We start from the raw sequence: 21,289 nt of genomic DNA, 5'->3' as shown, positions 1-21,289 counted from the left end.
AGAGTACTTCTACATTGCAGTATTGATACTGCAATGTAAGTACTTTTTTCCTCCACTGATTAAAAGTACCAGAAGGACTTCGGAGTGCTGGCTATTGCTTTCTTACTGTCTATACCAGGCCCTCTGCAACAAATGTCTTCGCCAAAAATAGCCAACGTGTTGTGCTGTAACGCGCTGTGAGCTTGTAGACCGGCTGGGCCGGGCATTTGCCTATTCTCACTGAATATTCGTCTACGGCTCATATGACATGCCCAGGATAGGGATGCTATGGTTCATGGGGTTAATTAACATGAGAGATTTGATTCCAAATCAGATTTGGCAATTGGTTTCCTGTTTCCTCATAGATGTGGTTATTGAGTGCTGCCTATGAGGCTTCAATGTGTCTAAAGCAGTCCCTGTGGGTGCTGTGTTTACTGGCTGCCTGCCAAGGCCCCGTTCCTGATCTCTCCACAGGAAGTGTGCGTCTGTGTTCTCTGTCCCATGACAGGATGTGTGTGTGTGTCTGTGTTACAGTCCCCTGGCAGGACACCACAGATGGTGGAGGGCTGTGTTTGATGGGCTTGACTCCTTCTTCACTGCGTGTGTGTGCGCGTGTGTGCGCGTGTGTGTGTGTGTGTGTGTGTGTGTGCTCTCATGTCGGCATGGTGTGTGTGCAATTTGTTTGAGAGGAATCTATTGAGGACTGTAGAACTGTTTTCAGTTCCAAATGTGATGCAGTACAAGAGAAAGTCTCTCTTGTGTGAAATCACACAAATTAGCAAAATAGGTGTGTGTGTGTGTGTGTGTTTTATAATTATTATAATTTATTCATACTTTAGTAACAAAGTTTGAATGCCAAAAAAAACTCTCATTGAACAGTTAACCGTTTTAGGATCAATGGTTAAATTTGTGTTTAAAAAAGGCTCTGTTTTTGTGGGGTTTGGAGACACTTGGGGTGGAGAAATCGTATTTACGTTTATGTGAAACGACACATTAGCATTTGTTGGCTGATGTTACCTCCTATGGTCCAGTTCACTGTAGAACATTTCCACAACATTGGCATCCTATACCAGAGGCTCAGCACACGATTTTAGCACGCATTAATTCGTCAGGCCCATTGGCAGCTTGCTTGTTTGACATTGCATTGATCCCCAGAGGGAATTACATCATTTTGACATGTGGAGGTCAGAGTGCAGGGTCAGGCCACTTAACCACATTAACCCGGGCATCCCTATTTTGGGCTTGTCATCATTATAGGCAAACAAAAAACATAGAAGTTAAATAGCAGTTAAAAAAATAACGAAAATAGGCACATCAACAAGCTTGTATGGCTATTCTTACTATTCATCGTACAATGACGTTTATAGGTCTTAATTGGTTCATGGCCGTGGGCCCGGGGCTCGCCAAAGATGTTTTCATGCAGCTCTGTGGTTGCTGTGTGCCTCACCTCACAAAGTAGACCCAAACAGCCCCCCCCCACCACCACCCAACCAACCCCCCACCCTGTCCACCTCGCTCTCTGTCACACACAGCTGTCTGCACCTTCTATTTTCTCTACCTCTCCCTTGTGTGTCTCAGTTCCTACTCAATTCTACCCCCATCTCTTTCTCTCGCTCTGTCTCTCTCAGTTTCTCCATCTTTTGCTCACTCTCTCGCTCTCTCTAATATCCCCGTCTCCCCTCTCTTAACACCTTGCTATTTCCTTCTCTCTCTGTCGTTCTCATTTCCATCTCTCCTCGTTTCTCTCTTCCGTGTTTTAAATGTCTGCCTCTTCTCCCAGTTTAATCTCTGGCATTTTTTTACATTTTGACCTTTTATTTCTCTCTCTCTCTCTCTCTCTCTCACTCTCTCTAACTCTGTCATTATGTCTCTCTCCCTCCTTCTCTCAACAACATCCGGTTTCCTTCCATCTTTTCGTTTGAGAGAAGGAAAGCCACTCTCTGCAGCACGTAATGGGCAATCTGTATTATCTGCACCACCATCTACACGTACACACACACACACACACATACATTACGCACGCGTGGGTGAGTGCAAGGACACATTTACTGTCCATCCACACCTGTTAACAGCCATCCATACAGTATGTGGTGAGCGGTAGGTGAGATTTAACGGATAAAACACCTCCGCCACCGTCGAGCGTTTAATTCCCATAATGCCTTGCATGAATGACTAAGTGCTGACGGTTCTATACATAGAACATCACCCTCTCGCTTCAGTCTGTCACATGTCTACCTGTTTTTGTCGATTTCACCGGTAATGTGACAGCGCTCTGACACCATGACGCACGTAATCAGAATGTGTCATGAATCCAGACTGAATCGTTTTTTTTGCGCACAAACAAAAAACACTGTAAAATCCTAACTCTATGAGTTACACATGGATAAATGAAGCATTTTAACGTGTGGCTAGTCTCAAATAAGTATACTCACAGAAACGGATGACAACGGTTCTCATGTTGGTTGAATACGGTGTTTGTGTACATTTGTTTTTTTGTTTCATTTTAGGTTTTGTCTTTCTCAGCAGAACATATTTGGGGCGGCAGACAGGCAGCCATTGCTCTGTGAATTAGGGAAGAATTTCAGGCCACAGGGACACAGCAGGCAGACGAAACACTATAGCTCTTTAGTTCACAACGCTCATATTCAGAGAGAGAACACAAACTACCAGTCTTTGCACCTGCTCTTTTTGACTGACTTTTCTGTGTTTTTGTCCATTCTCTCTGTCTCCCTCTCTGTCTCTCTCTCTCTCTCTCTCTCTCTCTCTCTCTCTCTCTCTCAGGTGTGTGAGCAGCCATGACGAAGTCCTACGAGTTCAACTGGCAGAAGCATCTGCCAGAGTTCATGCAGGAGGGAGCGTCGTTTGACAGGTTTGACGAGGTGAATAAAACCATCGCTGTCATCGTGGTGACATATTTCAAACGCCATGCGTTCATAGCAGATCATATTCTGGGGGGAACATTAGCCAAAAAATAGCAGATCTACAAGATCGCAATGCGTCGCTATTTTTGGTGACTAGATTTGGTGTGGACGGCAAAAAGTGGTCAAAGAAAGTACAGTTGCAACTCAAGACCAGTTGTCTGAGACTACAGGGGTTTAAGTGGTCTAATTAAGACTCATTCACATCTGATTGCCCCCATTATGCTATTAACCGATTGTTTATCCACACCACAGACCAAAAGGCACTTAGTAGTTTACTGGAAGATGAATCCTGCTTTTCTCTATTTTTTTGTCATGAAATGAGAAATCACAAGTCAACGCTGAAATATGGTTCAATATATAAGGCATCAATATATAAGGCATCCTACATGAGGGGTGCAAGGGTTTAAAATGAGTTGTTCTAGTGAATTCTAATCAACCCGTAGATCAGCACCAGCCTGGTCCTACAGTGGAAACCAGGCTATTGGTTTATTAACCTTCATGCCTGGAGCTAAGATGGCCGTTCGTTTGTAGTGATTCACAGGGTTTGCCGATAAACCTGATGACTTAGGTCATCGTGCCCTGACCCTGTGTCATGAGTCACACTAATGACTGACACACACACACACACACACACACACACACACACACACAGAGACGCAGAGACGCAGATACTTGCACATGCAAGCATCCCTCCCCCCGGTCATATTTTTATCGCTGTTGGAGATATGTTTTATCTCTGCTGCTGGTCAAGACTGAATTAAATAAATGCATTTCCTTTTTGAAAATATAGACTTCCTGATATTTTGGGCAAATGTTTCAAGCACAGCACCGGCACGTTGTGAGCTTGTAGATCGGCTCTTTTCACTATTAGTTGTATGATGAATTGTGGGCTTACGGTAAGCGGTTTGCAAAATGTCTCCCTCTGTTTGTTTTTTTATCAAATCAAACCCTGCGTACACGCTGTACACACGGACATACTGTGTATGTACATGCACGCACTCGCACATACACCATCCCGAGACAAAGCGTTTGAACACACACACACACACACACACACACACACACACACAGATTGTATGGCTTACGTCATGGTGTTAATCAGAGCTGCCTCATTGATCATGCTCATTAAGAAGTGGTTGACGTGGCGGCTGATTGTCTGAACCAACCACCGTCACTGAGGGACCCTATACCCTAGCTCACTGAAATGGCCCTGTGTGTGTGTGTGTGTAGTGTGTGTGTGTGTGTGCGTGTGCGTGTGTGTTGCATGTGTGTTGCATGTGCGTCTCTCCTTTCCCCCACATGTTTCCTCTCGCTAACTTAATCAGGACAGTTAGCTAGGACATTTGCCTGGCAAATGCTAAGTGTGTCACACAAGCTCACACACACACACACACACACACACACACATATGCACACACACGCCAGGAAATCCCTTTAGTGTTTAATGTGGGCATCAGCGTGGGAGGAGGATCCCTCTTCATCACAGAGGGAGGAAAAAAAGAATCTGGCAAGCGGCTGAAGAAGATCAAAGTAGCTGTGAAAAGTGGGCCAGTGCACTGGTGGATACAGTGTTCTTATACTGGGAGCCTGGCCTGCATGGGCACATTTAGCCACAGATGGGCCCTAGATAGTCTGATTGGTGGTCCTCCAGGAACCCTGGTAGGCCCTACTGCTTGTTTTCTATTCAGGCTATATGCACAGCAGCCATATTGGAAGGGCCTCTTCGTTGCTTCCTTCACAGGTGTCAGCAATGATACTAATGAAGGCTGTCAAGGTTTCCATTTTGTGTAGCACAGTGGTTCTCAAACCTTTTAATTTCAAAGATTCCATTCGGTTCCACTTGTACACTCTCAGAGTTACACACGTAAGGGGCTATTTGGAACCCCCCAAGGAACCATGAGGGTACCTGGACCACACTTTGAGACCCACAGAGTCTTTTCCAGTGAGCCAACATGCACAATATCAGCACCCTGACTCTGTATCCACTCAGACCATTAGACATGGTTTTAATTAGAATGTTTTCATTCTAAGGTAGACCTGGGTCACCAGGGGAATGTGGTGATCAGGTGCTAACATAGACCTGGGTCACCAGGGGAACGTGGTGATCAGGTGCTAACATAGACCTGGGTCACTAGGGGAATGTGGTGATCAGGTGCTAACATAGACATGGGTCACTAGGGGAATGTGGTGATCAGGTGCTAACATACCTGGGTCACCAGGGGAAGTCAAATGTTAACAACATTGGTGACAGGTATTTTATACTGATGTCTGGTAGAGGTGTTTGTGTGTGTGTGTGTGTGTGTGTGTGTGTGTGTGTGTGTGTGTGTGTGCACGCGTGAATGCGTGTGTGTGTTTGCTCACGCGCAGAGTGATTTTTTTAAATGTTTGGCTTCAGACACAAAAAGTAGAATCATAAAAACGGGTGCAATTTAAAAAATGCATCCTGCTGTGTGTGTCTGTGCGTGAATAGCTGTCCCTCTGTTGCCTGGTTATTGCAATGCCTTTGGGGGATGTCATTGTTGATTAAGATCACATACACTTTGCCCAGACTTTCTCTTTCTCCCTCTGTCTGTCTCTCTCTCTCTCTCTCTCTCTCTCTCTCTCTCTCTCTCTCTCTCTCTCTCTCTCTCTCTCACACTCTTTCTCTTTCATTGTCACACAGGTACACACACACACACACACACACACACATACACACACACAGGATATGCTAAACAGAATGGATCTTTCCAGAAAATGCTCTCTACTCACTGAAGTCCCACAGAGCGACAGATGGTAGAGGCAGGTACATTTGTGTGTGTGTGTGTGTGTGTGTGTGTGTGTGTGTGTGTGTGTGTGTGTGTGTGTGTGTGTGTGTGTGTGTGTGTGTGTGCGTGTGTGCGATAAAACATTATTTTGTGTCTGAGCTGCACAGGGCCAGTTATGGATGGTGAGCTCCTCTCTGCATGGTGTGTCATTATCATCCTGACAGACCAGTTAGCCAGAGAAACGTGGGGGGGGGGAAGGAGAGACGCACGCATTACATTATGTCCAGTAGGGCTGGGCCATATCACGTCAAATCAACATCACCATTATTTCAAACTGCTGCTTGATTACGATGAATGAACAATTATTTTAACCACTTAAACCCCATATGGTTGACCGGTGTCCCTCGGGGAAAATAGCCGATGTGAGCTTGTCGATCTGCTATTTTCTGCGAAAGACATAAGGATGCTGGGGTTTAAGTGGTTAAAAGAGATTGAGTGAAAATAGATGTGTAGGCAGTGGTGGAAAAAGTACTCTGTTTTAGTCCGGAATAAGTAAAAGTAAAAAGTAAAAGTCCGGAATTCTAAATGTACTTGAGTAACTATCCACTGTGTGTAGATATCAACGAGTTCTCCTCTATACATTAGAATGGACACACACACACACACACACACACACACACACACACACGCTCTCTCTCGCCTCTGGACATACAGTACGTAGAGGAAGATCGAACACTTCCTCTGACCTTTGGCCCATGTTCTCATAAGGACCTTGTCCTGTCATTCTCCTCCAATCAGCAGGCAGGATGTTTAGGGGGGTCGGGCGTTCTAAACAGCCTCCTCTTGAGAACGCCGCTGATGGCTTATAGGAGATCAATGAGGCAATTATACAGCCACTCACTTATTGCCTGGCATGGCCGCCAAGCCAGCAGAGACAAACAAGGAGATGGAAAAGGAAATGGATTGGCTCCCGTTCAAATGAGAGTGTCCAGACCAAAACAAAGAAATTAAGTGAGATATTTCTGTGTGTGTGTGTGTGTGTGTGTGTGTGTGTGTGTGTCTATGTGTGCCTGCGCGTGTGCTAACGCCCAAATCAAGCCCCTTCCCCAGCCAGACACACACCGTTTTTATGTGTCATTGATTGATCAGATTGATCGCAGTACTATCGCCAACATTCTCCCCGCTGGTTTCCATGGGTACTGCGGGCAGACTGGTATTGACAAACCAGACCAGGCAGAGAAAAACTCGAAAAACTTCTGGGGGGAAAAAAATAACATTGTTTAGAATTTGAAGCAGGATGAGAGCTAAACTCTCCTGCTGCTGCTCACAGTAACTCTAAACTCTAAAAAGAAAGAGAAAGTGTACAATAGAACCAAATGGACCCTGAGTTGGGCCTCAGGGTTATTATGTAGACCCCTGACAGAGAGGTCCCCTGGTTAAATCCCAAATGCACTGTAGCCACGTGAGTAAGTTAAGTATTATGTGAAATTGTACTTGTGTTCGAAATGTACTCTTGACTGTAAGGGATTAAGATCACCAGCTGCGTCAGGCTGCAAAATGCAGAGCTGCGTTGTAAATCATGTGTTGCACCGATGTGCTTGTACCATAGGTTTTATCCTGTTATATACTGTGTGTGTGTGTGTGTGTGTGTGTGTGTGTGTGTGTGTGTGTGTGTGTGTGTGTGTGTGTGTGTGTGTGTGTGTGTGTGTGTGTGTGTGCGTGTGCGCGTGTGTGTGTGTGTGTGTGAGAAGGCCAGACACAAGGCCAAATACAAAAGTCTGCCTGTCTGTTCCCTTTTAAAGAGCATTGTGACAAGTAGGAGAGATCCAAGAACAGAAGGTTCTGCACTTGTCACAACACACACACACACACACACACACACACACACACACACAAACTTGACTGTGAGACAGAGGAACGTTGCCAGAGGTTTCTGTTCGTCTCTCTACTGGATGAAGAGTGATATCCTCCGCTAATTACTGTGTGTGTGTGTGTGTGTGTGTGTGTGTGTGTGTGTGTGTGTGTGTGTGTGTGTGTGTGTGTGTGTGTGTGTGTGTGTGTGTGTGTGTGTGTGTGTGTGTGTGTGTGTGTGTGTGTGTGTGTGTGTGTGTGTGTGTGTGTGTGTGTGTGTTGTGAGAGCAGAGTGTTCTCATAAATCTCTTATGGAACAGTAGTGTCTTCTTGTGCTGCTCCTGGCTGATGTGGAGCCAGCAGTCTGTCTACAACATGTGCCTTTCAGCTCTATCCATGCTCCATCACACAACGCCGTCGCAAACCGTCGAGACCCCATGTTGGGGTGCAACAATTCATTGAAATAATTTAATAAAATAATCTCTATGGGGGAAGACATTTTAGTTTTGTTTTTTGTGTGAAAATTGTCAGAAATACAAGCTCGACAAGCTCACATTGCAACGTGTTGTGAGCTTGTAGATCGGCTATTTTGACTATATTTTTATGCAACACCATTGTATGACAAAGTGTAAATTGGGGCTTCAGTCGTTAGTCAGCGTAATCAATTTAGTCTGGTATAAAAAATCTATTCAAATCAATTTGAATGGAGGCATTGCTGGGCTACAGCGCTGTACCTGCAGCTGAAGCCTCTGTGTCTGTGCTTGGACCACGGAGAGTCAGGCTTTAACAACATGGATTCCTCCGGGTCCCGCCGCTCTCACAAAAGGGACATTTTTCCCCCGTTGGTTTGTCAATGGTTGTGATAGAAGAGCTATGGGTTACAGAGAGGTGAAGGGGAGGATGGTTACTGTCTGTGGTCAAATAACGACAATGGCAACAGGCTGAAAGCGTGTGTGTGTGTGCGCGTGCGTGTGTGCGTGCGTGCTTGTCAGCACCCCTTCCTATAAATCAAAAGGATCTATTGTATACTGTGTGTGTGTGTTCTTGTGTTATACTTGTGAGAGTAGTAGAATTTGAGAAATAGACATCGTGAGGCCAAGTTGCCTGGTCTTCTTCACAAGAGAAATGGTTGTTATATATGCAGTATGTATGGGTTACAAATATTTTTATTTCAGGCTTACAATTATGAAAAGATTCCGATTGGGGTTATAGGCATTTAAATGTTAGGTTTAGGGGTTAGCGATGGAGTTAAGGTTTTAGAGAAAACGTACCATGAGATACCATGAGGTTTTTACATTATTATTATATCTTTTTTTTGTTATATTATCATTCATCTTGTGTTTTACAAATTACTTGGGTCGGGGGGGGGGGGGGGGGGCTTGCTGTACCCTCACGGCCCACCAGTGGGCCCCGGCCCGCAGGTTGAAGACCCCTGATCTAAAAAGGGATAGAAAATGGAAGAGAGTAAAATATGAGTCAATCCTGTGACAGGCTGAGCTGACAGCAGGATCAATGTGAGACGCTTGTCTGCTTTGACTCCTGTTGAACTGAATAGAAAGTCTTCTGTCTGACACCTGCTGATAGATGGAGCCCTGAGGGCCTGTAGTACTTTAAACACACATACAGTACACACACCACACACACACACACACACACACACACACACACACACACACACACACACACTTTTGGCTAACACAAACACAGTCTCGCATACCTAAACACTTACACGTGCACGCGTGTACGCACGCACTCGCACGCACGCACACACAGTTTTCCTGGGATTATCCAGCGTTCCAGGTAAACAATGTTTGCACTCAACGCTTCATGGTCTTCTCATTTATCTCACTTTGTGTTTGCCCTAGCATTAGGTCCTGTTCTGCAAAGTGTGTGTGTGTGTGTGTGTGTGTGTGTGTGTGTGTGTGTGTGTGTGTGTGTGTGTGTGTGTGTGTGTGTGTGTGTGTGTGTGTGTGTGTGTGTGTGTGTGTGTGTGTGTGTGTGTGTGTGTGTGTGTGTGTGTGTGTGTGTGTGTGTGCGCGCGTGTGTGTATGTGTGTGGTACATCATTAAAAGTGTGTCCGGGTGCACTTGGAGCATAGTGGAGCTGTTTAACCACTTAGGTCCTGTTGTAAAAAATAGCCAATCTACAAGCTAAAACATTGTGAGCTTGTAGATCTGCTATTTTCGCAAGTGCTTGAAGATTTTGCCTGTAATTAATGGTTTATTATATATATATATATATATGGTAATTAATGGCTTAATATCCCAACCGGTTATTTTTCAATTTTTTTGGGGGCTTTTTATGCCTTCATAAAAAGCCCCCAAAAAGCTTGTAGATCTGCTTTTTTTCCTGCGCACGGCACCATCGTGACATAAATTTGTCAATCACTGCCTCGTTTACGGCATTAAACGAGGCGAACCCGCGACACGCTGTCAGGCTGGCATTGAAGCCTAGGGTGCCTGGACCGTCGCGCTACGGCCCAGGCCATTCCCAACCGGTTCTGATGAACTGTTCCTCCTTCTCTCCCTCTCCACAGGACCCGTATTTTTTCGAGCCCAACTGCCAGATGAGGGTGGACGAGTTTGGCTTCTTCATCACCTGGAAGAGTGAGGGGAAGGTAGGTTCCTCTTTAAAAGATTACATAGGACCATAGGACATTACACAGTAGTCGGGCCCATAGGACGATAAGTAGAACCATGACTAAAGGATAGAAATTCAGAGCGGGAGACACAAAGGAATAAATCTTTTATATTATTGGGCAGTGGAGTACATTCAGACACGTACTATACAGACACAGTCGTTCCCGAATGACACGACGAAACTATTAGCGGAGGAGCAGTCGTTAAAATGTCATTTCAAACGACGTGAAGGCCTCGTCATGTTAGGGTCACCTTGATCTGCACAGATGATGATGATAAATGATGAAGGGCCTGTTAGACCTGTTAGACTTCTCCCAATTTATCCTGTCATCTCAATCTGTCTTCTCCTCCCCCCCCCCCCCCCCCCCCCCACCCCCCTCTCTCTTTCTCTCTCGCTGTCCGTCTCTCCCTCTGTCGTCTCTCTCTCTCTCTCTCTCTCTCTCTCTCTCTCTCTCTCTCTCTCTCTCTCTCTCTGTGCAGGAGGGACAGGTGTTGGAGTGTTCTCTCATCAACAGTATTCGTGTTGGAGCCATGCCGAAGGTGAGACCTTGAATGAGACAAATTAATCGTTCACCCACCTCAAGGCAGGTTTATATTTAGTCAGTGGTGGAAAAAGTACTCAAATGTTTCACTTAAGTAAAAGTATCAATACTTCAATATAGAAATACTCTTTTACAAGTAAAAGTCCGGAATTCAAAATGTACTTGAGTAAAAGTACAAAAGTATTGGCATCAAAATGTACTAAAAGTACCAAAAGTAAAAGTACTCATTAGGCAGAGTGTCCTATTTCACGTCTTCAAATATATAACAATCTTTTGAAAATAGAAGATCTACAAGCTCACAATGCGACGCATTGTGAGCTTGTAGATCGGCTATTTTCAAATGGTCGAAATGTACATACTGTAGGGCTGAAGTGACTAATGTAGGCTATGTTTTGTAATGATAATCAAAATCTACAAAGTAACTAGCAACTAAAGTTTACAAATAAATGTAGTGCAGTAAAAGTACAATATTTGGATCCGAGATGTAGTGGAGTCGAAGTGAAAGTACTGGAAATTGGAAATACTCACGTAAAGTACCAAAACCTCAAAATTGTACCTACTAAGTAAATGTAGTTAGTTACTTTCCACCACTGTATTTAGTTGCACGCCCGCGTCTCACATCGAAAATAGCAGATCTGCAAGCTCGTAGATTTCCTATTTTGGGGTGTGCGGTGAACGAGCCCTATCAGACAGCAACCTTCACGCTCTTCCTCATCCCCACTGTCCCCAGCCATCCGACCGTTTAACCCATTAAGACCTGGAACTGTGTCATTTTTAGATTTGAGCTAAAAAGCATTATTTTACACTTTGGGCTATTCAAAAATAGCAGATATACAAGCTCATAGCGCGGCACCGAGTGCCGCGCTATGAGCTTGTAGATCTGCTATTTTTGAAAAATCGTGAAAACGTGTGCAAATCTTTGAATATACTGTATATATTTTTAAAGCGAACATTTTTAACTCAAATCTTTGCTTCTTGGGGTCTCTGGAACAAAATATTTTGATGGGGGTCCGCGGCCAAATACATATCATTTTGGGGGTCCTTGACATGAAAAAGATGCAGCACCACTGATATAGAAACATACGTTTTTCAGAAAACTGTTGAGATTTAGGAGACATGTAGAATCGGCTTCAGGTCTCAATGGGTTAATATCTCCCTGCTCCCTCCATCCCTCTCCCTCCTCTCGTCTCCTGACCTCTCTTGCCACAGACAGCAGTATAATTGCACAGTAACCTCAACAGGTGCGTCGGGCCAGGTCATCCATACCTGTAATCGTCCTCAGCCTCGCTATCGATCGACCGGGGACTGGCGGGGACGTCTCGCTCTGCGTTTTTTTTACGTCGCCATTAAACATTAACTCCTTCATATCGTCTCTGCCCGGGTGGAAACCTTATTTGTCCAAAACTGACAAAAACATCAAAAGCAAGTAGGGCATTAAATTACCAAAAATTACAAAAAGTTAAAATATGGAGATAGGAAGTTTCTTTTTTTTCATTTTTTTTATCCCACAATTTTGTAACCCTTTTTTCACCCGCTGCCAATTTTCTAAGTGATCCTGGGCACTACACTCCCCCCACCAGCCTAGGGAGCCCAGGGCCGAGCTCATGCCTCCTTCAATGCATGAGAGCCAACTGACCTTCTTGTCACCTGACAGGGGAGAGTTGCCCTGGTTGGTCGTAGCGCGTGGAAGGAACACGTTATTCGCCCCGGCTGTCATGGGGGAGGCGGTATAGCGACCAGGATTACTACATGTTTTTGTGAGGGTATTAACTACCCTGAGAGACACGGGGAGAACATGCAAACTCCACACAGAGTAGGCCCTTTCGCCAACCCCACCTAGGGTATGGGCGCCGATGACGCGGAGGAGAAGACACGCCCGAAAGGCTTGTTTTTCCACCGCCACAGAGGACAAATAGAAGGCTGTGGGTCGTCCGCGTTGAGACGGGCTGTCAAAACTACCACAAACAAGTCTTCGTTTTAGTTATTTATGGGTCTATGTGCAATGACAAAGGATTATTGTTATTCCCAGTGACACATTTTTAATACTTAGATCCTCTACTGCAGGCTTGCTGGATTTGCATAACAATACCCCAACAGGAAAGTGGATATGCAGCTGTCTTCAATTAGGCTTCCAAATGATGTGACGCTTTCACAATTATGTGAAAGAGAATAGATTAGAGAGGAAGGCTTCTGTTAAAAAGCTTTAAACGACACCTCTTTGTAACCTAGCCTTTCCATGGCACCATTTCTCATGATTCTTGAAGCTTCTCATTTTATCATCCATTTAACTTTCTTAACTCTTTCACTGCCAGACTTATTTCTGGCTGCGTGCACCCACTGCCAGCGATTTTTTCGATTTTCATACCTTTTGAAGTAGTCACAGAATATTTATCTCCAGTATGATCGATCCCCTGATGGTTGCTAATCACAGAGGGTTTCACTGAAAAAAAAATGTCATCGCGACCTCCCGTTTGCTTTTATACGCCTTTGAAAATAGTATGTCTCGGCCAAAAAAACATTACACAGGAGCCGAGATACAGGATTTTTAAGTAATAAGTTAACCAAGAAGTGAATGTAGCAGCAAATCTTCGGATCACGATTTCTTGGGTTCTGTGTGAGAAAAACGGAAATATATATATTTAAATATTTATGTATTTGATCAAAATAAATTACGTTTTTTACATCAGTGGCAGTGAATGTGTTCATCATTGATGAATGGGGTGTGCCGATACACTAATTTCACGATAAGATACGATACACGATATTAAGTAATATTTGAAAAAAAGACCATAGATTTCCACAATGTAAGGTCTCTATCAAAATGACTGCTGTCATCCCCGCTAATAATAAAGAAGTCATGATGAGCGTGTGCTCAGCGACCATAGCTGCATGAAACTGTTCCCCACACAGATGGCAGCTAATCAGCTGTGTTTGATGTAGGCCACACACAAACACGTGTATTAAATATTGACTGATTGTGCTCAGCGCCGGCGGTATCATGTCCTGATGCGGTGTGGGGCGCCATGAGGGCTAAATTAGGCCTCCTGACAGCAGCCGAGGGCAACGTCCACATGGTCGCCTGTTCCTAATGAGCAGTGGGAAAAGTACTCAAATGTTTTACTTGAGTAAAAGTATCAATACCACACTTACCACAGAAACACTACATGTTACGAGTAAAAGTCCTTTAGTAAAACTACAAAAGTATTGGCATCAAAATATACTTTAAGTATCAAAAGTAAAAGTACTCATTATGCAGAATGCCCCATTTCAAGTGTTCAAAATGTATACAAATCTTTTGAAAATAGCAGATTTACAAGCTCACATTGCAGGGCAATGCTACGAGCTTATCGCCTATTTCAAATAGCCGAAAACAATATAGAGCTTAAGTGGTTAATGTATGTTTAGTAAAAAAATCTAAAAAGTAAGTAAGTAAGAGTAAAAGTACAGTATTTTCCTCAGTGATGTAGTGGAGGAGTAGAAAATTATAAATACTGAAGAAAGTAAAAATACAAAAGAAATGTACTTACAAGTTACAAGTTACAAGTTACAAGAAATGTACTTACAAGTACTTGAGTGCAGTTAATTTACGAAAAAAATAAAATAAATATGGAGATAAGAGGTTTCTTTTTCCGACAGCGACTATATATTCCTGCGCACCCTTTGTGTACGTGTGAACCCTGCTGAGCGCTAACGCCCGGCAGTGCACGTACTGTACGTTACGGCCCCCACAACCTGCCTGCTGTTTGCTGGAAGGCTCTTCCAGCAAACACGCGACAGCAGCTAAAGCTTTAACATGGTTACGCCGCCAGGCTAATTCAATGAACCGCCCACGGCCATGTTTGAAAGGAGGCCCCGCGCGGCCGCGCCTGAAGCCTGTTGCCTGCCATGCAGTCATTCAAGCAGAGATGCGTCACTGGTCCCTATGGTGGACACACGGTGACTCAATTAGATTTAAAACATCAAAAGGGAGTGTTTCATTGGGTTGTGTGTGTTCATTTTTGTTGGATGACTCGAAACCTTGTATCTCCATATTTCAACGTTTCTCTCTCTCTCTCTCTCTCTCTCTCTCTCTCTCTCTCTCTCTCTCTCTCTCTCTCTCTCTCTCCCCCTCCATCATTCAGGACCCTAAAATTCTGTCGTCCTTCGAGGCCGTGGGGAAGACGGAGGCAGACCTGGAGGGCTGTGTGATCTGCATCTGCAGCGGGACGGACCTGGTCAACCTCAGCTTCATGTACATGGTGGCCGAGAGCCCAGAGACGGCCAGGGTAAATAACAGCACACACACATGAGATAAGATGATCAACCTGTTTGTTCAGCTGCTCCTCAGTGAACGATTTCTCGTTTATACTCCCGTATCGCAACAACACTATCGCTCGCAGACAAACCGTGTTGTTAGGAGTGTAGATCAGTTCTTTGACGCAGAACTCTGCAGTTCATTGTAGCGACTGGTATCTCAATACAAGGCTCTTCCGCAGGGCTGTTTGACTACTGACCAATCACATCGCGTTAACTACTGGCCAATCACAGCACGTATAACTGACTAGCTGCTGCGCGGCTGCCTCTTAAGAAAAGACCCGCCCCACCTGCCTCTGATTGGCCTACCGAACGCCCCCTTCTGTGACGCACACGGAAGTTTTCCAGCTTGCCCTGCTGAAGCGGAAGGAAGTGGAAGGCTAGCCCTGCGGAACAAGGAAGCGCGCCCGAGATACGAAAGCTTGAGAGCCGAAGGAGGCGTCTACCTTTATATGTCTATGGACCAGCCTGTTGACGTTCCTGGAATAGGAAGTGTTTCATTTCCCCAACCAACCAGAGTGCAGCGGGCGTCGCTTCAAATGTTGTGACGTCAGGGCTCTCAATGCTGCACATTGGGGAGGAGGAGGGGCATGGGCTGACGGACAGATCGGTGAACCAATGGCATCTCACAGATTTTTTCTCCGGAGATTTTGAACCCGCCCCTCTAGACCAGATATCAGACACGCTAGGGCAGCCTAGAACCCTCTTAACACATCGGGTGCCAGCATTTTTTCATAACAACTTACCGTGGGTGCCAGCATTCTCCCCATTGACTTTGCTTTGCTGTTTAAAGCTTCCGCGTGCGTTACAAGCAAATCCACGCAAAAAAAAGCATCGATTCATGTTGTGCCATGAGCCTGGCTACAGCCTGGAACCATAACATTCCCCTCGCGAGTTACAACGGGGGGGATCGCGCATCGCGCATGACCGGTTTTCCCCACAGGAAACAGATTCGGAGATATAGGCGTTTCAAAGTAGGAAATAGACAGGAAGCGGATGGGGAAAAAAAATGGGTTTCCGGTGAGCGATCTGGCACTTCCTTCGCAGGATTACAATGGGTGCTCCCAGAGCTGCTCTAGCCCCGCCCGCGCGGAGAAAAACGAAAAAAACAAAAAGACTAAACTCACGGTTCAGACCGTGTTCGGCACCGAAGCGCCACTATGTAAACACACGGTTCAGACCGTGTTCGGCACCCGATGTGTTAACTCCATATTCTAACTTGGGTGTTTTTTCGTAATTTAATGCCCTACTTGATCATACTACAGCGTCACACAAAAGTATCTAAAGTAGCAGATGTACACGCTCGAAACGTGGCGCGAAGCGACGCGTTTTGAGCTTGTAGATCTTTTGCTGTCTTTGAATTTGAATCCTGAAAAGTAACAGTTTTGGACATATGAGGTTTCCACTCGACAGAGACGATAAATTGAGCTTGAGTGTTGAATGTACTTTGAGAGAGAGAGAGCCTTTTTCACCCAAGCAACAACCCAGCTAATAATGGCTGCTGGAACCAACCTGGACACACTGATCAGTGTGTCGCTTTTCGTGACGCATTGTCAGCACAATAACCAAGCTGATAGACAATAGACGACGACACGGTCCTTTTAATGACAGTACCTCGTCATTCACTCCACCATTCATACACCATAAGCCAACGCAATATTGAGTTGAGACTGGAGTGCGTCGCTAGGTCAGTGGTTCATGTGACGCACGCACGGCAGTGGTGTAAAGTAACTAAGTAAATTTACTCAAGTACTGTACTTTTTTTTTGTACTATTTTGAGGTATTTTTACTTTACTGGAGTATTTCCAATTTTCAATACTTTTACTTCTACTCCCCTACAGCTCAGAGGCAAATATTGTACTTTTACTCCACTACAATTATTAGAAAGCTTTAGTTACTAATTATTTTGCAATTATTATAATGTAAAACATACATTAACCACTTTAGCCATATTTTATACCTAGGCTATTTTCAAACATTTTAGTACTTTTATTGTTGGTACTTTAAGTACATTTTGATGCCAATACTTTGGTACTTTTACTCAAGTAACATTTTGAACTCAGGCCTTTTACTTGTAACAGAGTATTTTTTATATTGTGGTATTGCTACTTTTACTTACTTTTACTTTTAGTACAATATCTGAGTACTTTTTCCACCACACGCACGCACGCACGCACGCACGCACGCACGCACGCACGCACGCACGCACGCACGCACGCAGCTGAGGGGGTCTTGCCTTGCTCTCTTGAATGGTGATGTTTGGAGTGAGTCACTCTCCCTCTCTCTGTGTGGCTGCTCAGCTCTCTGCCTTTTCCTCCTCTCTCTCTTTCTCTCCGTCACTCAATCTGTCCCCTCTCACTCCATCATTCTCTCTCACCCTCGGCCCCCCTCTGTCTTTCTGTCGCTCTCCTTCTCTCATTCTGCCTCAGCTTCCCTCTCTCGCAGTCTCTCTCTCTCTCTCTCTCTCTCACAGTCTCTCGCATTCTCTCTCTCTCTCTCTCTCTCTCTCTATACAGTAGCACATTACAAACACCCCTGGCTGCAGTCTTCCACATCATGGACACATTTTTGCTACTGGCCTATAAATATCACATTCAGACAGATTAATGCGCTATTTTCTGGGATGGATTGGTCTGGCCTGGTGGAAATAAATTATATCAGTCCGACGTCACAAATTATCCCCCCCCCCAAACACACACACACACACACAGACAGACCTTATTTAAGCAATTTCAACCTGGCGTACCTATTTCGGGCATTAGAGCACTGGTTTCAAATGTCAAGGACAGTGTTGGAAAGTAATGAGAGTAAAGTAATGGAAAAAATGTACTTTTTTCCAGTAACAAGTAATATAACGAATTACTCACAGTTACTTTTTTCCCAGAAGTTAAAGTAATTGATTATTATTTTCCCAAAATTGATTTGCGTGTTGTTTACTTTCATTCCGTGGTAGTGTGTGTTGTTGTTGGTCAGTAACCAGCTAGGTAGACTGGGATCAAGCCTACAGCCTAAAAACTGCTAGTGTTGTACATGAAGAGTCCGATTTTTTTGTTGAAAGAATGCAATTACTAATTGTGTGAGGTGTAATGGAAAAGTTAAGTAATGAGTAATAAATATAGTAGCCTAATAATATTATTTTGAGTTTTGAGTAATATATTCGTTTTTTTGAGTAAAGAGCCCCCAACACTGGTCAAGGACCCCCTAAAAAATGTCTAAATAGTATAAAAAAGGTCTTAAGAGGTTAGTCTCTAAAACCCAATCCTGACTCAGTGCTTCAAGCTATCGTTGTCTGTCACATGAAGAAAAATCTTCCTTATCTCAACGCAAACCCCCAAAAATTGAGTGACAGCTAAAAAGATGAAAGAAAGAAAAAGAGACAACGATAACAAATAACAGGCAAAAAGGCAGCTCTGTTCTTATTATTTTGTGAAAATCCAGGGTGGGCTTACAGCGGCTCAGCCGTAATTGAAAGATAAGAAAGCCAGACACAGAAAAGAAAAGCTCTTTGGGGACCTTTGACTGAGGAGAGTGTAATATTTCTCTCAGACCCGAGGTCTGTCTGGAAGATGGATGGCTCCATCAAACCTTGGGCTAAATGGAGAACAAACGTGAATACAATCCGGGGGCGAAAGAAATGAGGCTGGAATATCAATGAGGGATACATACCAGATTTTTGGGTCATTGTGACATTTGTGTTTCCTAGAAAGCTGTTCGGCTGGTATGTCACTGATATGGCTCACAGCTAGTATTTCGTTGTACACACACACACACACACACACACACACACACACACACACACACACACACACACACACACACACACACACACACACACACACACATATCACACACACAAACGCACGCCACCCAATGAAAAGCCACAAGAGCTTGTGACTACGTAATAAGTACATTGGATCCTTTGGAACAGGGGTACATTTTTTTTAAATTTCCTGAAAAGTATCAGTTTTGTTTCCACCCAACAGTGATGATATCTTTAGTTTATTCCTGGCATGGGAAAAGCCAGCCAGATGGAGAGAGATGGGGAAGACGGTCAGAGAAACAGTGAGCGGGGGGGGCACTCCTGTCCAGAACAGCAGCAGACCTTGTCTACGGCAGCTGTTTGTTTGCTCTCAACATATTTAGCTCACCATCACTGTGTGTGTGTGTGTGTGTGTGTGTGTGTGTGTGTGTGTGTGTGTGTGTGTGTGTGTGTGTGTGTGTGTGTGTGTGTGTGTGTGTGTGTGTGTGTGCGCGTTATATACTGTATGTGTGTATACTGGTCCAGGAATGATCACAAATGCAGTTCATTTGCTTGTGTTTACAACTCAAGGCTCCAACTCGTATAAACACTTAACACAGTGTGTGTGTGTGTGTGTGTGTGTGTGTTTGTAGAAGTGGACGGAGGGGTTGAGGTCAGTCATTCACAACTTCAAGGCCAACAATGTTTGTCCCATGACCTGCCTCAAGAAACAGTGAGTGCTACACACACACACACACACACACACACACACACACACACACACACACACACACTTACATACTATTCAATGATGTTTTCATTATTACTTTTCTGGTAGAAATGTAAAACAAAAGAAAGATATACACATCACAACACATACAGTAACCTTACATCATGTCACATGATTTGATGACACAGCTTAACTGCTTTTGTTGTTTGACTCTGCGTGTGTGTGTGTGTGTGTGTGTGTGTGTGTGTGTGTGTGTGTGTGTGTGTGTGTGTGTGTGTGTGTGTGTGTGTGTGTGTGTGTGCGTGCGTGCGTGCGTGCGTGCATGCGTGCGTGCGCGTGCGTGCGTGTTTTCCCTGCTTCAGTTGGATGCGGATGTGTTTTCTGACAAATGTCAACGGGAAGATTCCAGTCAGAGGGTGAGTTGAGCTTGGATCAGTTCTACTGTTAATCTGAAACACAACCAAACAGCACTCTACTTATGTCTCTCTACCTCTCTCCCCTTTCTCTCACTATTTTTGATGTTTTCTTTCTCTTTTTGTCTCTCTATTTCTCTTTCTCTAAATCTTTTTTTGTGGTAATCTTTCTTCTTCCCCTTCCTCTCCCCCATCTCTCTCTCTCTCTCTCTCTCTCTCTCTCTCTCTCTCTCTCTCTCTCTCTCTCTCTCTCTCTCTCTCTCTCTCTCTCTCTCTCTCTCCCCCCCCCTTTTTGGTATTCTCTCTTTTCTCTCTCTCTCCTTTCCTTTTGGTATTCTCTCTCTCTCTCCCTCCCCCCTTCTACACTTTTCTTCTGGTATTCTATCTGTCTGTCTGTCTGTCTGTCTCTTGCAGTATCACGCGGACCTTTGCTTCAGGGAAAACAGAGAAGGGGATCTTCCAGGCTTTGAAGGAGTTGGGTCTGCCCAGTGGAAAGGTCAGATTCCTTTCCTTTGTGCCATTTGGCATCGCCAACCCAAAGAATGACACCATACTGTATTCTTACCACAATGTATGACACCATACTCTATTCTTACCAAAAGAGCTTCTATATATGGCTCTAAAGATCAAATATTAGGTGTGGCATGTTCCGCAAAAACTGCTACAGATAATAAAGGAAATAATACTGGATGCAATTAAAACTACACTATGCGACTTTCCTCCTCTACCCCTGGATTTGAACCTGCGCAAGTGCTGGCATTTTTTACCATTGAACTAATAGAGCCTATATCTGCTTGCTCAGGGGATGAATGTAATCTTGACCATCAGGTCAAAATTCGCGTCAGATCCTGTGAGATATGACCTTTGACACGGTCATAAATGTCTCAGTAGAAGAGACAAAATACAACCGTCCCAATTGTAGTTCGTATTAACATATTCTACCATACGGATGGACAAAATTACATTGTATTCATTAAAACAAAGTTACAATGTGCCGCTTTAAGTACAAAATATATAAAAATAAGAAAAATATAGATAAATAAATAAAGTTAAAAGTTCAGTTAAAATGGCAGGTGTGATACATCTCAATTAAGGCTGGTACGCTATCTTTAGCAGCAATGGAGAATAAAGGTGCGTAAAGGCAGAAGGCATAGGTATGCATAAAATTCACTTGTCTATAATGGCCCCTAAAAGGTTTTTTTATGGAACCAAGAGTTTCTTTAAAAATCCATTTGGTCTCTTTACAAAGAACCGCATAAAATAGTTCCATTTGAACTTGTCCTGATAAGAGTGTAGGTACTGTAGGGTGGTACTGACATCAAAGACATGGTTGCTAGGATACAAGAGTCATTTTATGGTACTTCTTAACGAAACATAATAGCCTTGAGTACAGCGGAAATGGAGGCTGGTCCTATTAAATGACAGTACAATAAAG

The 21,289-nt window shown here is 44.2% G+C and overlaps 1 protein-coding gene across 4 annotated transcripts in view; it reads left to right on the top strand.

The window, feature by feature from the left end:
• plcb4b (phospholipase C, beta 4b) overlaps positions 1 to 21,289 on the top strand; it is a 114,935-nt gene that overhangs the window by 56,112 nt on the left and 37,534 nt on the right. For all 4 annotated transcript variants that reach the window (XM_084081851.1, XM_084081848.1, XM_084081849.1 and 1 more), the window contains 7 exons: positions 2,761 to 2,858; positions 10,035 to 10,115; positions 10,618 to 10,677; positions 14,801 to 14,944; positions 19,365 to 19,444; positions 19,804 to 19,857; positions 20,269 to 20,350. In XM_084081851.1, the coding sequence (XP_083937977.1) occupies positions 2,775 to 2,858; positions 10,035 to 10,115; positions 10,618 to 10,677; positions 14,801 to 14,944; positions 19,365 to 19,444; positions 19,804 to 19,857; positions 20,269 to 20,350 (585 nt within the window). In that variant the 5' untranslated portion in view covers positions 2,761 to 2,774. The remainder of the gene's footprint in view (positions 1 to 2,760; positions 2,859 to 10,034; positions 10,116 to 10,617; positions 10,678 to 14,800; positions 14,945 to 19,364; positions 19,445 to 19,803; positions 19,858 to 20,268; positions 20,351 to 21,289) is intronic.

The sequence above is a fragment of the Gymnoscopelus microlampas genome, assembly GCF_963454915.1.
Source record: "Gymnoscopelus microlampas genome assembly, chromosome: 16".
Taxonomy (NCBI): domain Eukaryota; kingdom Metazoa; phylum Chordata; class Actinopteri; order Myctophiformes; family Myctophidae; genus Gymnoscopelus; species Gymnoscopelus microlampas.
The sequence above is the reverse complement of the archived record's forward strand: the minus strand, read 5'-3'. Positions and strand labels throughout refer to the sequence as shown.